The sequence below is a fragment of the Pseudopipra pipra genome, chromosome 10 (assembly GCF_036250125.1).
Source record: "Pseudopipra pipra isolate bDixPip1 chromosome 10, bDixPip1.hap1, whole genome shotgun sequence".
In the NCBI taxonomy this organism is placed as follows: Eukaryota; Metazoa; Chordata; class Aves; order Passeriformes; family Pipridae; genus Pseudopipra; species Pseudopipra pipra.
In genome coordinates, this window is record NC_087558.1 from 10,513,898 (window position 1) to 10,529,860 (window position 15,963).

The 15,963-nt window shown below is 48.2% G+C and overlaps 1 protein-coding gene across 1 annotated transcript; it reads right to left on the reverse strand.

The window, feature by feature from the left end:
* Positions 1–13,985: 13,985 nt before the first annotated feature.
* SST (somatostatin) lies at positions 13,986–15,677 on the reverse strand. Its single transcript, XM_064666199.1, has 2 exons — positions 15,463–15,677; positions 13,986–14,505 (listed from the first exon to the last, which is right to left on the reverse strand). The coding sequence occupies exons 1-2, from the start codon at positions 15,598–15,600 to the stop codon at positions 14,293–14,295; spliced, it is 351 nt and encodes a 116-aa protein (XP_064522269.1). The 5' UTR covers positions 15,601–15,677; the 3' UTR covers positions 13,986–14,292.
* Between the last annotated feature and the right edge of the window lie 286 nt (positions 15,678–15,963).

Genomic DNA, 15,963 nt, shown 5'->3' on the forward strand with positions numbered 1-15,963 from the left:
GATCTGTGCCAAAGACAAGCTCACAGTCCACAGTAGCATCTCTAGCCCAGGCAGCCTTTACTAAATGGATACTGGAAGGCAAAAAAAGGTGGTAGAGAGAAGCTGGAGGCAGGGAAGGACTTCAACTATAAGATCAGAGCTGTCTTGGTATTTCCTTTAGGTATGGAAATTGTGATTAAACTTTTCTATTTGTCCATTGATGGGTTTTGGTCCGAGCCCTCTAGGTCACTGCTGAGGAGACAGTGAGTAACAGACACTCAGAGAGTAACAGACACACAGACCTCAGAGAGTAAATGATGTCTCTGCTGGAGTATTTGCTGTAGTGGCATCTAGTAACATTTCTCTCACTGTCAGACCCATCAGTTGTGAAGAACATCACTGCACAAATACTGTAAATCCCACTGACCCTGGCAATGGGACTTTCAGGGTTGGGTGTATGCTATGGGAAACCAGAGTCTGAGAGAGACATTGGAAAGCCAGGCTGCAGGCTGCTGGTGTGCTAAAAGTCCCATTACTAAAACCTTTTTTTCTTGGGCATAATGGCATGCTTCCCAGTCATGATCCCTTATTTCCATTGGCTCCCAGAGTTTTGAGCCGTGCCAGGTACATCAAATACCCTCAGATCTGCATACTGAAGTGTCTCAGAGATGAATTACCATGTACAATTGCTGTGATGGATAACACAGCAAGGTATTGAATGGGGCCCTGGAGTCATTCAGGACCTACATTCGCCCCTTTTGTTCAGATTGAAAATTAAATGATTCTTAAAATAATAAATGTTCACCCTGGAGAGAAATACTCAGCTGCTCCCTCAAGAGGTGCTGTGCTGTTCTTGTGTTGAGCAAGGAATAACGAAGGTAATTGAAAAATTATTACTTTGGGGGCAAATTTATCTTGGCTTGTGTCGCCTTGCAAATAGACTTGGCTGGTGAAGCAGTTCATGTACTGCAATGGGGGAACAGCCGTGCTTCAGAAAACCAGGCCATCACATCTGGGGGCAGATTTTGCATTGCCTTGTTCTTTGTGTGGTCACAAAGGTATTGACATAATCCCAAACCACGACAACTGGTTGTGCAGTGCTGCCTGATCCAACCAGAGCGAGACTGTGCAAGCTAACCAGTGTCATCTGGGCTGGGACAAAGACCAATGCAGGCCAGGTCACAGGGCAAAGCTCACTATGCTGCAGGAGACTGGTCAGGGAAACAGTGTGCTTGGATATAAACAGCAGGATAAGTTCTGTACGGGAGAGGTTGGCCCTGATCAATCTGTTGGCATTACTGAATCATGTCAAGGGAGACCACAAGGATTTGGCCATGCTTCCTCTTGCTGTTACCAGCCTTTGCATCTCTTCTATGTAATTTTGTCTTCTCTGTGGCCATAGCCAAATGGAGGATGTGAAAGCAGGATGAGAGGACTGGTGTGGGGAGGACTGGCTGACTGACTGGCTGGACCATCTGGCTCAAAGCCCAGTGAGCTGGAGAAAGCCTGTGAGAAGCCACTGAGATGGTGGAGGCAGATGTATGAGGTGGGGTGAAAGGGTTTAATTTGTTTGAGCCTGAAGATGAGAAGGATAAGGAGGATCTCACTGTTAGCTTCAGCTACTGATGACGGAATGGAAAGGATATCCTCAGGGATGGACAGGAACAGGACAAGAGACCATGGGCATGTTGCCCCACAGGGGCAATACCAACGAGGTACAATGAAATAACACCTTCATAACATGCAGTGTGGTCCCAAGACAAGGCAGCAGTTGTGGGAATCTGTCTTTGGAGGTATTAAGAACTCAGTAGAATGAGACCTGAAGCAATATGATCTAACTTTGATATTGACTTCTTTGTGCTGGGGGGAGGACTAGAGACCTCCAGAGGACCCATCCTGCCTCAGTTGTGCTGTAATTTTGCTGCTGATTTGAAAAGAAGAGGAAGTAAACCTTGCTAGTTCTGCAGAGGTGAAGAAGCTGTGGGAGCTGCACTCTGCCTCACTAGAGAGTTATGTCTCACACTGAGGTATAGCTGACAAATACTTTATTGGTTGTTCTAAAGGTCTTGAAGGGTTTTTCTAGTCTCTTGGATGAGGAAATGATGGTGACTTTGTCCCCTGTAGCTCAGAGAAGGGTGGGAGTCTCCTACAGAATGTACATTGACTTCTTGAGATATTTTCAGTGATAGTGCAGCAGTGGCTGTCTGAGCATCCAGCGTGCAACCGGTCACCCCTGCCCTGCACACCCTGAAGAGAGAAAAGCAAGAGAAAAACAAAAGGGAAGATATGTCCCAGGTCTGCCTGGGACCTGGCCTGGCTGCAGGGAATTGGAAAGCAACACTTTAAAAAGGGACTTTTGCTTTTTAAAAATTTATTTGCCTTTTCCTGTTTCTTTTTAAAAATTAATTCAAATGAAATTAAAGTTTTCACATAACAGTTTTCTGTTTTTAAAAAGAGCTCTCAAATAATTAGACTACTCAGAGTAAACAGTCTGTTCATGCTTTATTACCTGATGTGTGTTATGTCTCCATTAAAGCACTGTTGCACTTTTGCCATTTTCCGTATTTCAAAATGCTTTAAAGATGGGACTCAAATCATCAACATCAATTGCTAGCCAAACAGAAATGAACCTTCTAAAAGGGAAATAATTTTATAGCTCTAATTTGATTAAGTAGTAAAGCACTTTGTTTCCATCTTAGGTGGACAGTATAAACATACGTAAAGTTAATATTTATTAATCTTAATGTGCAGGCCAGGTAATTACACAGCCCACAGCAGCGGTGAGGGCTGCGTGACTCTCACTTGCTCTCTCGCTGTATGTTTGCACACCCTTCAGGTAAACAGGAAAGAGAGGGGGGTTTGGTGCTAATGAGATGAAATTCTCTTTCCAAACGGCTCTGGATTTTACTTGTGTTCTCAGGACTATGGATGCAGGTAGGTAAATTTTTGGTGACAATGGCCAAAACCCAGGAGTGGATGAGCAGCTCTGGAAGAAGCTGTGACTTACACACACAAAAGTACATGTGTAGACATGCACACACCCACTCACCCACCCACACAGAGAGTCACACACATGCTCTCCCTGTGGAGTGGTCATTTCCCACACAGAAATTTTTCCACACTTCCAAAATAATTTTTTTTCCTGCTGTTTTTTAATTCTTGTCCCTTTTCTTGCAGTCTTCAAGCAAACCCGGCTGATATGAGCATCCTAATGCTGTGAGCAGGACCAGCACTGCACTGTCACCAGCATGAGCTGTGGGACAGACATACTGAGGCATTGCTGGAAGCTGAGACTTGAGTTCAGGAACTTTAGGGTCTGTTTCTGTCCTGCTGTGACTCTCCATGTGCAGATCATGACACAGGGACAGAGTGAAGGCAGGGTCAGGGAAGAGCCATGCATCCTGGCTGGCAAGGAGAAGAGGCTGTAGACCAGTAGAGCTTTAGCAGGCAGAGGAGGACTGCCTCTACATGGCTGTGGATTCAAACTCACCTCAGGACAGATGTGTCTGAAAGGATTTGCCTTCAGCAGTTTTACTTGCCACATATCTGTAATTCTGCTTGCTTCCATCACTGCAGTGAGCTCCTGTCAGAACCTTGGCTGGTAGACACTGGGCTCTTCCATAGGAAAGAGGCTTTTATAGGTCAGGTGGAGATACACGTGTGGGAGAAAGGCCATGACAGTTGCCCAGGGCAGATCAGACCCGTTGCTTTGCTAAGCCAGAATCATGCAAGGTGCAAAGAGCTTTCGTGTCTCTGACTTGCCTGTGCCTATATCAAGCCCACTCAAGCCATGTGGGCTTCACATGGCAAGCTGAGCATTGCCTTCAGCCAAAACATCATGGCTGTTTTAATACCAAGCCTGGTTGGCACCTACCAAGCCAGGGCAAGGTTGGTCCTACGGCCCTGCAGGCCAAGCGAGTGACCTCTGGCTCAGCACTGACCCAGATTAACACGAGCTACTTCCAAGACCATTTGTGCTGGGCAGAAGAAGATGTAGAAATTTTCTAGCCTCCTCTCAAGTGACTCAGTTGAGAAGAAAAGAGCCCCAGGACATCACAGGTCTAACATTTGATTTCCCCACCAAGCCTGCTCAGCATCTTGCAGGATTTGCCCTCCTGCATCCTGCCTTTTAATTGCTGACTGATTGTAATATAGGATTTTATTTTCCCTATAATGACTCTTGGGGCCCCCAGATGTTCTCCTCAAGTGTGGTTGCGTCAGCACTAGAGATTGAATGACTGATACCAGCAATTTTTACAGCTTGAAAGAAGAGAAATATGTGAAGGGGATTTAATTTAGCTCCAATATTGTGTCTTCATCTTCAAGACTCTACAAGAAAATGACACCAAAAGGTTATTTTACAATGAGAGGAGGGAGAATTAGCCCGAGAGAGGGAGAGATCACCAAGCTGGCTTTCTAATATCAGTTCATTACAGAGAACACATTTGCACAGCCACTTCACTGCTGCCGTTAATTTAAACCTGGATGATTAAAAGCTGTAATTGCACCATTTTAAATAAATGTCCACTATCTTGATTATTATATTTTTAATTAGTGTGGCTCTGTCGAATGTTTTTATCCCTCTGATTGATTTGTTTATACTGTATTTGTTTATAATTTCTTGATCTCCCTGACCCTGCTATCTCCTGAGCACACAGTCTGGTCGTGATTCCAGCAAATGGAAGAAAACTGAACAAGGAAAGAGCAAAAGGTACCAGGTCAGCTCTCCCTTATGAGTTCTTTGCAGTTCTCCTTCTTTGCCTCCTGACCCAGGTGCTCTTCTGCTCTTTGCTCTTCCCCAGGGCTGTGAGGGAGGATGAACAGCCTGGAGGACTGGCTGGCTGGGAGGCAGGAGTGGGGAAAATTGAATTGCCATTCAGCAAAGCTCAGGCTGTGGTGCTGGCAGGAGCATCATCCTGTGTGTTAGGACCCATTCCTTAACCATTGCTTCACAGGCAGGAACCTGCTTCTCTTTCTCTGGGGTAAGATCCAGAATAAGTACCTAGACCCACACTGGCCCATGATACCCCATTGCAGGCTGTTCTCTGCCAGGGGCAAGGAGGTGCAAGCAAGAATGGCTTGTAGATCATCATCTTGATGCTCAAGGAACTCCTGATTCCTGCTCAGGGGCTGTGCTGAGGGGCACAAGTGAGAACATGCTGAGAATATTCAAGAGGCCACATATTCCTGTAGGACTCCAAGGCATCTCTGCTGATGTACTTAGCTCCTGTCACATGTAATATCTGCAGGACGAGGACTATCACTTGCTCTGACTTTGTTTTGCACCCACTACAGGGGGCTTCTGACTGCTGACAAGGGATCTGAGGCACTCTGATAACATGATGCATCATGATGCATAGACTGCCTGCCAGGCAAATATTGCAAAGCTTCCGAACACTTGACTTTCCCCTGTTTTCTACAGTCTCTGAAACCCTTAGGTAATGCATCGGGCCTTCAACATTGTAGAAAAGGAGTTTGTCTGTGTCCCCTGGCTACAACAGAGTGTGTGGCCTCACCATATCAGCTCTGTCTGCTAATTGATGGCTTTTCCTCTAGCAGTGAGCCAGATTTATCACTGCAGCCTCAGCGTGGGGCAGGAGGACAGCCTGGTGAGAGCACATGGCCAGAGAGGCTTTTGCAAGGGGAATGATATTGCTGGGCAAATTTCAGTGTGGACTGAGTGACTGTAAATGGACAGACTTCTCAGGTAACTGTACGTGAATGATGTTTGGGCATCTGTACAGAGCATTTCCAGGAGCAGCTGCTCACGGGGCCCTGGCTACCAACAAAAAACATTGCACAGCATTGAAGGAAACCTCCTGGAACAGCACATCCAGTTGCCTGACCTCACAGCTCAACAAGGATATGAATTTGCTTTTGGAAGACCACATAAAGGGCAGCCAATTATGTTGCATGTACGTGACACATCTTCACTCCAGTGTATGTCCTTTAGCACAAAAAGAGAGGGTGTCACAAGGACAGAGTGGGAAGGAATCAAACCTGTACCATCACCCATGTTTTCAAAATGAATCCTCCAGCTACAGAGCCAGAAAATAAGGCAGAAACCACACATGGCTGTATCGGAGCGTGATTTCATGGGTACTGGAGCAGCCCCTGGACAGGTACAGCACTGGATAAATGGGGTAGGTGAAGGGGTGGCCTTGGCTTTATAGCAGCATTAGAGAGAATTATAGTCTTCAACAAACAAGTCATTTTGGCCATTCAGAAAGGGTAATTACACTTTGAGATCTCAGGGTTGTAATTTTCTTGTTGGCTAGCAATCAGCCTGTGTGTTCCTTTTTTCTTATTTTAATTAAAAATATTGGTTTGCCATGTTCACCAGGCGGCTAACTTGCTCTGGCTGAGCACAAACGCTTAATAGCATTCAGTAATTGACTGAGTTGTCTATTAGTAAAAAAGCCTTGTAATTTAGTAAGCATCGTTGAAGTGCTTACTTTTATACCTGACACAAAGCTAAGGACTCCCACCTTAAGAACTTACAGACAACAGGGGTGTTAAAGACAAACCAAGGCAATTGTACATGAGAACAGCAGCGTACTCCTTGGGAAAAGTGGAGCGGATGGAAGGGGCTTGAGGCATAGGCATTCTGCAGTTGTCCATAGCAACTCTGCTCTCTCGAACTCTTTCAGTCTGACAAGTGGAAGTGGGTTTGAAAGTCTATGTCTTATTGATTTTACCTAAGAGAAAACAGAAACTTGTACAAATCACTTTCCTTAATAAATTTCCTCTTGCAACCTTTGTCTTTGGCAGGCTCTCTGGGCAAAAAGAGGTAACTCGCACGGTTGTTCATGCTGGAGTTTATTCTTTATTCGTTCGTGGTTCACACCATTTGCCCACTGATGTGTGTGTGTGGAGGAGGCCTGGATCATTCTGAGGTCCCAGTGCTATTTCTGCTGGTAGTTCCTCATGCCCCCAGTGAGATCTCTGTGCAGCCCTGGAAAGGAGGGAGGAAGCACGATATTGGCATCCTTCAAGGTCACCTGGTTGGCAGGGAGTCTGCTGTGGGCTGCCTTGCTCTCAAGGTTGTGTTGCTGCTACAGGTGAATGGCAGGTTCTCCAAGTGGCAGGATGGCATCAACTCCTTCCCCTTTAACGATCCTCCTGGAATCTCTGCTGACCTAAGAGGATATTCCTTCATCTAAGGATATGTCCCCAAAGGAGGAGGAGGAAAAAGCTTCTCTGGTGTCCTGTTCTGTCTGGATGATGGCCAGGCTTTGCTTCACATAGCTCTGCAAGAAGAGGAGGAGGTTTTCTAGGAAAGATTATAACTTCCTCCTGGCCATTTTTTCTTACATTCATGTAACTCCTCTAGAGCTTCAAACTCCACTTGGAGCAAATTTTCTTGAAGATGATTTTTAAAACATCACCCGCCTTGTTTTTTGCAACTCTGTGAGCTGCCCTGGGCACCTCCCCTCCTGCTCCTACAGCTTTTTCATTTGCCCTGTGCTTGGCAGTAGGACTGACTGTGTTTTGGAGGTAAGCTTCCACCTGGGAGCCAGCTGCATTCATAGTCAGGGTGAGGTCGTCCAGGATCCTCACTTCTTTCAGCTTGCACAAGTTATGCAGCAGTTTTCAGGGTCTGCAGTGGGAGTTTGTTTGTGTGCTGCCTCAGTGCTTCCTTTGAGGAAGTCTTCACGAGCATGTGGGCATCCAACAGGATTTCATCCAGGTTGATGGTGTTGATGATGTTGATGGTGCCTGGGAGAAGACATGTAGTCCTCCACAGGTAATAGGCCAGCAGGTCAGAAAAATTACCTAGGCTGCCCTCAGCAGTCAGGCTGCCTTGGAGCATCCAGCAAGGCACAAAAAAAATCATCATCTGGTCAGATTTTTCCAACACCCTCTTCACGAGGGCATTAATGGCCATATTAGCTTCTGATATTTCTCTATGTCTCCATCCAGGAATTCTAGCATTAAGGTAAAGAGATTGTTCATTACGTCCTTAAGCACTTCCACTAGGGCCTATTGAGCCAGCTTCTTCTCCTGGAAGACACAGTTACAGGCCTGGATGACACAGTTACATCACAGAATGATTTGTTCCATCCTTCATTTCTTGTCTGTTTCCTGTTGCTGGTTGATAAACTTGACTGATTGAAAGCAGGCTACAAGGAACTCATTAATGTGCCCAGACATGGTTTCTGCTTTGTTCCTCTGTCTGAGGATCTCCTCAATTTCTTTTATTGCCTGGTTGCTGGTGTCAGTATCACCACTGCTAATGTGACAAATAAGGGAATTGATGGTGGAGGTGATGTTATGACATGTGTCATCATTGTCTGGGGAGATAAGCAGGGTTTGGAATTCAGGTTTCATATCTAGCTGAATGATATCCTTCAATCTACAGATGTGTATTTCCAGAGATCAGCCTGCTCACTTGCTCACCTACATGTGGAGGCAGTTTCTGGAAAGCCACATCTGCCACACTGAAATTTCCTCCTTGAGAGCAGGTGGGCCCTAGCTTCGAGGGTGCACCTCCTGCATCCTGGCAGGAGACTTCAGATGTTGTGTTTGAATCATGCTGAGGTTTCTCACTGAAACACATTGTTGAAGAAACACTTGACCTGCCAGGTTCCTGTTTTGCAATATGACCCGGCATCCTCATATGTTCTTCAGGAAGAACTCCAACTGTTCTGAACAGGACACTTCCTTCCTCTGCCCCTGCCATTGCTGCTTAGACTGTGAAGTTTCAGAAGAGCTGAGTGAATAAGAAGAGGATGAACAACAACAAAAAATACTGGGGGAAGAATGTTTGCATGGCAGCAGATTCTTACAGGTTGCCATTAGTACAAAACCCACTGCATTTAACCCTAGGTAGAACACTTAACCTACTTTCATGCTATTTAACTTTCTTCTAACTCATTAAAAATTGACAACTCTGACATAAGAAGTGCTCTTTAGAAATTATGAGCAGCACTGCCTGCATCCTGACATGGTCTGGTCCACAAAAGTGCTGCTCCATGGAAAGCCCCTCTTTGCAGGACCCCTGACTCCGGCTCATCTCCCTGTGGTGAGGTCATAGCCAGAGCTCGGAGAGCCCCTGGCACAAAGGACCCACATCCTGAGCATCTGCTTTTACAGACACAGACCATGAACTGGGCAATCTGTGCACTTTGGCTCTCTCTGCTGGCTGCAGCACACCCCGACCCTGGGCTTGTGCTCTGCACTGTCCCCTCACACTTCACCCTGAGAGGAACAGGCTGGCTTGGGGGGGCAGAGACACAGGTGAAGCAACATTGTGTTTAAGCCTCTGGGAAGAACCACAAACCCTGACAGTACAAGAAGTAAAACAGGGAAGAAAAGAGGTACCAGAAAAGATTTATAAAAGAGCCTTGCAAATGTGACAGCCTGTTTCCACGTGGATCCTTTTTCTTCCTAAACCTTGGTCCTGAGCAAGAGGAGATATTTTCCTTCAAGGCAGAGCACAGAACAGTGTAAGGGAGAAAATGCTCTACCTTGGGGCAGAGCAGCACCAGGCTTATTGCTAGGCCAGGAGGGGTTCACCGACTTTGGCTCTGTGCCCAGGACATCTCCTAACAGGACTTGAGGGATGAGCATGCAGGGCCTGGAGCATCTCTCAGCTCACCTCCTGGGAATGCTTTGCCAGGGCTGCAGGTCAGGAGCGTTTCATCCCTCTGCACATGCAGCACAGCAGTCTGTTGGCTGCAAGAGCCAGTTGTACAGGAGGAGGAGGGAGGCAGTGGAGAGCATTGGGAGGGAGGGATGCTCTGTTTCTGTACCCAGGACTACATCCCTCTGTCTCTGGTCCAACAACCAACCCAGGTGATGAACAAAGTCTGGATTTGCATTATTTTATGCTTTCTCAGGGAATTTCTTTGTAGGAAATGCTGGGGACCTTCATTAAATTAATTTTGTTCATTAAATGTCTAGGTGTATTTCTTTATCAGATCATGTTGGAAATAATAGGTCATGGCACAAACTGGCATTTGTACTAAACATATGAGGAAAACTGAACTTGGGGATTTTTTTGTGACGTTGTTAGGTTTTTTTTAGTGTTCTACAAGTTGTTTATGGGGTAAGTTTCCTAAGACTGGGATTCAAAAAGTCTTCTGAGGTACTCACAGCATCTGGCCAAATAGCTATTCTCAGAAGTGGAATTAGGTGTTGGTAAAAAGTAACAAATAATTCCCTAATAGAGACAGAGGAGAAGAAAAAAGAAGAAAAGTGTGCTTTATTGCATTATTCTGGTGAGAAGCTGTCAAAGAGTCAGAAGGTGTTCAGAGAGCAGAGAGTACAGTCTGTTCCTTTATCATAATAACTTTTATTGCCTAGGTATAACTTTTCTCACCCTGGTCAATAAACATCCTGCTGCTTTTCTTGCTGAGAATTAGGACTCAGTTGCAGCAGTGAATGCTTCTTTCCAAATCCCTGGTGCTGACACATAGAGGGGCTGGGGATTGCTCTGGTGCTCCCCAGAGATGCTGGAGTTGAGTGGGAAGAAAGGGAAGAAGATTCCTGTGGCGAGAGCAGAGTTCTGGGAATCTGAGATGCTCTCAGTCACTGTGGTCAGAGTGCTGGTGTAATGCTAGGAGCCACAGAGGCAGAGTAAAGGCAAAGGCAGTGCAGAGCATCTTATGGTCTGTTCTGGGTGGAGGATAGTTGTGCCCATGGGTCCAGGCTCTTGGTCATTTCTGCGGAGCCAAAAGGAGTGAGCTGCTGCCAGAGTGGACCCAGGCTATGAAATCTGAGTCCCACAAGTATTTCCTCTGCACCACAGCGAGGATCACTTCAAGCTATAAGTCACCAACAAGCCTTCTGGACCAAGGCAGACTTGCCTTTTTTACCAATTTGGGCTGCATATAAAAAAAAAATAAATCCCAGCCTGCTTGCTAGACCAAGAGACACCTCCTGGCATCACTGGATGCTTTGCCTTTGGGGATGGCTGAGAAGCTCCTCACTGACTTCCAATAGAGGATGTGTGTTTCCAGGCCTTAAACAACTTTTTCTGGTTTTCAATAAAAACAACTCTTCAGGCAGCAGATTCCAGCCTTTATGTGGTTCCTCACTGACATTTCCCTGCACTGCCTCAGATGAATCACCAGGTTGAAGGTACCTGCTGGAGTGGGATTGCTCTGGGTCTGCCTGTGGCACCGAGTGCAGGAGGGGAGATGAATCAGCTGAGTGTGGATCATCGCAGCCCCTAACCTCCCCCAGACCCTTGCTGAGGCTGTTTCTCCATGGAGCCTCAGCTCTGACCTGCAGAGAATGTCACCTGAAAACCTCTTACAAGAATTGCTCTCGCCTTTGGCAGCTCTGGCCTGTAGAAGCTGACCATACCTATGTGCTCATCCCAGAGTCAGCCTTGCCCAGCAAGAGTGTTCCCAGCGTGGAACACTGTTCCATGACTATGTGTTTAGGGATTAAATATAGCCATTTAATCTCTTTAGCCCATAACTCCCACCTATCAAAGAGAAACAATAAATCTTTGTCTTTCTAGTCTTTCTAGCTCAGCATGGCAAGGCCATCTCTTGCATTGTGTTTGTACAGCTCCCAGCACCTGGGATTGCTGGAGCTGCCACAGTACAGTTACATGTAGTGATACTTTAATGCCTTAGAAGCCACGTCCCCAGACTCCAGGAACTCCTGAGCTGACAGAAGGAGTAGGTTTGTCTTTCTGTCTCTGAACTGAGAACATTTGCATGTGGCTCCACCAGTATATCTTCATTAAGCCTCCCAGAAGCTGCCATGCCATGTTGTGCCATCAGCTGTATTGAAACAGGCTGCTGTAGCATGTGAATCACTGTCTTTAATTCCTGCTTGTGCTTGAGGATCATCCTCATCCCTATTTGGGATGTTTCACTCCAGCAATTGGCAGGATTAAATTCCTTTCAGAAGCCCTGGTTGAGCATTATGAACAAGGGGAAAAGCCTCAGGCGAGTAGTGGTCTATTTATATCCCATGAAAGATGGACTCAGTGCATAAGAATATTCAAGCCCCTGGCACCTCCACCCCCTTCCTGTTCCTGTAGCCTCTCTCTTGAGACTGTCTCAGCATCGAAAAATCAGCTGGTTTTTGAAAGCTAAAAGGAAGCTCAGTCAACAGGGGACTGAGCAGCCAGGGATGAGGAGGTGTCTGCTTTACTAGATTCCCTAAAATCTGGTCCCTTGACACTACACAGCAGTGCAGGAATCAGATGTGAGCGAGGACTGTTGCTCGCTCTTCACACAGTCTGTCTCCACACTTTCAGATGGGGTCCTATTCTCACCCTGCCTGCTTTTAGGGCTGAGAATTGATCTGCATTACCTACACTTCTCAAATGTCTTTTTGGAGACTTTCCCCTGCACAGTGCCAGCCCCGTCCCTCTCCCAAGGGTGTGATAATCCTGCACCCTCCACAGCTGCACCAGCCACAGAAATCCAGGGGGTGAAAAAGGGCAAGGCTCTCCCTCTGTCCTCCTGAAGTGCCAGGAGGATCACTGTTCCCTGCCCAGTGTGCAATGCATCCAGCTCCGGTAGAGAGGGCAGAGCCCCTGACCCCACGGCACTGTGTGTAGGGCAGGGGAGGCTGAGGGCTGAGCATTTCCCCAGGTCACACCACAAAGCCTATCCCGCTTACAGGGAAGGAGGAGAGGAGGCTCACAGGAGCTGGGGAGACACAGGATCATGTCACAGCAAGTCTTCTCTAGCAGATGCAGGATCTAGCAGTAGACCTTAGCCCAGCCTGCAGCACAGGCGACAGCCGCTGCTGCCCTGTTCCAGGGAGGGAGGGCAGCATCCAATCCTGCCACTGGCTCCCTCAGGGTTGATACCAGCAGGTCCCTTCCCTGTGAAAATTCTCGCTGCTCTCGCCTGTTGCCAGTCGGCTGCAGAGCAGCCCAGCCAAGCTCTGCAGGGAGTGAGCATGGCAGGGCTGGGATTCCCCGCTGGCACTGCTATAGTTCCCAACAGCAAAGGATTCACCTTTCCCCCAGCTGGAGTCTAACAACCCCCTGCCCACAGGGAGAGGAGTGCAGACTAAGAATAAAAGCAATGGTCCATATGAGCCATCAAGAATGATGCCCCACAGAGAGCTACACTCAGTACAGACCAGAGACAATTTAACATGCATTCAGCTGGGCAATCCACCCCCACTGGAGTCCTGCTCAACCCTCCACCCATGAATATCTCTAAAATACCCCATTTTTCATCTTTCTTTCACATATGATGGCTACAAAATATTTGTTACCTTTAATCCTGAAGGATGAATTTCTCATCAAAGTGGCACTTGTCCCCTGTGCAGGATGTATGGCTCCAATTCACCTGAGTGTATGTCACAAACCAGCATGGCCAGAAAGCAAAGACTCTGCAAAAGCATGAAGAATTTCTCTTCCTTTAAGAGAAGAATATCATTCCTCTGATATCTCCTACCCTGCTGAACCTCTTAATATTGCCTTTAATGATGATGAGGTAGGTAGAAAAACTGCCGTGACTAGTTTATCAGATGAAGAGGGGATGATGGCATAGGGTTAACATCTCAGCTTTACAGGGATGCAAAACCTCTCCCTGCACAGCAGAACAAAGGAAAACTTCCCTGAGGAATCCCAGAAGCAGTGTTTGTCAGAGATGCTGCAAGGAGTAATATATGCCAGATAAGAAAACCTTTCAGTGTTTGTGGCTGAGGAAGGAGTAAGATGTGTGGTGTAAATTTGTATGGTGAACCACTTTTATCATCCCTGTCACTTGGAATACACAGCTGTAATTTATAGCGATGCCTCTGGTGATGGGTGTAAATCCTCTAGACTGACTAGGAGTGACAGTGATACAGACTTGATTCAGCCACAATTTCAGGGATTTGATATCTAAAATACCACTGTGGCTCTAGATCCTTTAGTAAGACCACAGAAAAAATATCAGATTAAGAGATACTCTGTGTGTGTGCCTATGTGTGGATGTGGATGGTGTTTGCTGCTGCTGCCCTGAGACGGGCGGCATTTCAGAGATGAGCAGCCTGAGAGGTTACTTAGGTTTTCTCATTGACACTGAGCCTCAGCATCACCGTTTGAAACATAAACTTTATTGCAACAGAGAATTAAAAATAGTACATTTGAAAGAGTTGCGGAGTGCATGTCATTAAAGAACTAGTCAGAAATCACAACTCAAGCGTATCATGTACAATTGGAACAGAAAGTTTTATTAAAACAAGTGGAAATCAAATGCAAATTTTCCTTGTTTGTTTAATTTCACCATAACTGTGGATTGTGTATTTACAGTCTTCGCCTCTTATGGTGAAGGTTCTGCTCAGGGCAAGGGGCTAGGAAGAAGGCAGGGATGAATGGGGTGGAGAGGTGGGTTTCAAAAGCTAACAGGATGTGAAAGTTTTCCAGAAGAAGTTCTTGCAGCCTGCTTTGCGTTCCCGGGGTGCCAGAGCGGGGTTTGAGTTAGCCGAGCGCTCCAGCTCCAGTCTCACTTCATCCTGCTCAGCCCCTCGGGACAAGTCCTCAGACTCCAGGGCTTCATTTTCTGTCTGACTTGGCTCTGAGAGCAGTTCTGCCAAAAAGTACTTGGCCAGTTCCTTGGGAGACAAGAGAGAGAAAGGGAGAGGTAGAGAGACCACAATTACTCCTTGGCTTTTGAGGGCTCACTACTCTGTTCCTCTAAGACATCTTTGTGCCCAGATTAGAGACATTCAGGATGCTGGAGGAGAAGGGGAGCCCTGGTTTTCCAAAGAGCTCAGCCTGACAGCTGCTACGCAGCGGCTGCATCTGTGAAATAAAGCGGAGCAGAAGAGCACTGACATGTACCTGGTGTGGGGCAGAGACTGCTGCCCTGGCTGTGACAGGGAATGGACTCATCCAAGCCCCACATCACTTGCCCTTCCCTTCCCACCGCTCCATCACACAGTGCCCTACTCAGAAAGGATGCCATGGGGCTGCTGCTAAAGTAACACAGGAAAAGTCTTTGGGCGAGCTGACAGGGGAGGTTGAATCGAGTCACTGTCTCACTAAGACTTATTTTTCTTCTTGTCCCTCCAAGCCTTGGCTGTCCCCTGCCATGGATAAGGACATCCTCCTATGCACTGGGGCAGCTGCCTTAGTTCAGTGACCCAGAAAAACCCCGGAGAGCTTCAAGAGGGGCTCTGCCGCCTGCCCCAGCAGCATCAGCTCCTCATTCCCCACCAGCTCCCAGCTGGGCTATCTCACTTCCCAGCCCCAGCTGCCCAGCCTGCCGCTGGGTCAGCCCCAGCAGGGAACCAGGGGATCTGTCAGGGAACCAGGATCTGCAGCAAGGAACTGGGCGTCTGAAACAGGGACACTGGGTAAATTGGTGAAGAACTGGAGGTCTGCACTGAGGGTACTGGGATGTCTGGTGAGGAACTGGAGGGGTGTGCAGCAGGGGTGCCAGGCGCTCTGCAGCGGGGAGTCAGGGGGTTCTCTGGAGGAGAAGTGGGAGTCTGCAGCAGGGCCGTCGGGGTGCCCAGCGGGGTGCCCGAGGGGTACCCGGAGTGTCCGTCCCGTCGCGGGGCTCTCACCTGCTTCCCGGCGGCAGCAGCCAGGGACTTCTGCAGGAACTGCCGGAGCCGGGGGTCCGAGGGGGCGGCCGAGACGGTGCTGAGGGCCAGGGCGATGGAGAGCAGGGCCAGGGCGCACTGGAGACGGCACGACAGCATCTCGTCGGCGGGTCGGACGCGGGAGGCGGCGGCGGGGAGGCGCTGGCGGCTCCGCTGCGGCTCGGCTCCGGCGTTGGGGATCTCCTCGCAGCCCGCCGCCTTTATAAACCCTTCTCCTGACGTCAAGGCGGGGGCGCCCCCCTCGCCCCACACCGCCGGGGGTGGATCTCTGCCCGGGACCGGGCGGGAGGGGGGGACGGGACTGGGGATGCTCCGCTCTGCCCGAGGCCGGCCCAAGCATCCACGATGCCCCTCGAATTCCAGCTCTCCGGCCGCCCCCCGGCCCCCGGGGCGTTTTGTCCCCTAATCACCACCCCTCCGGAGCTCCCGACCCTGCTTGTCAGCTCCGTTCTCCCCAGACAC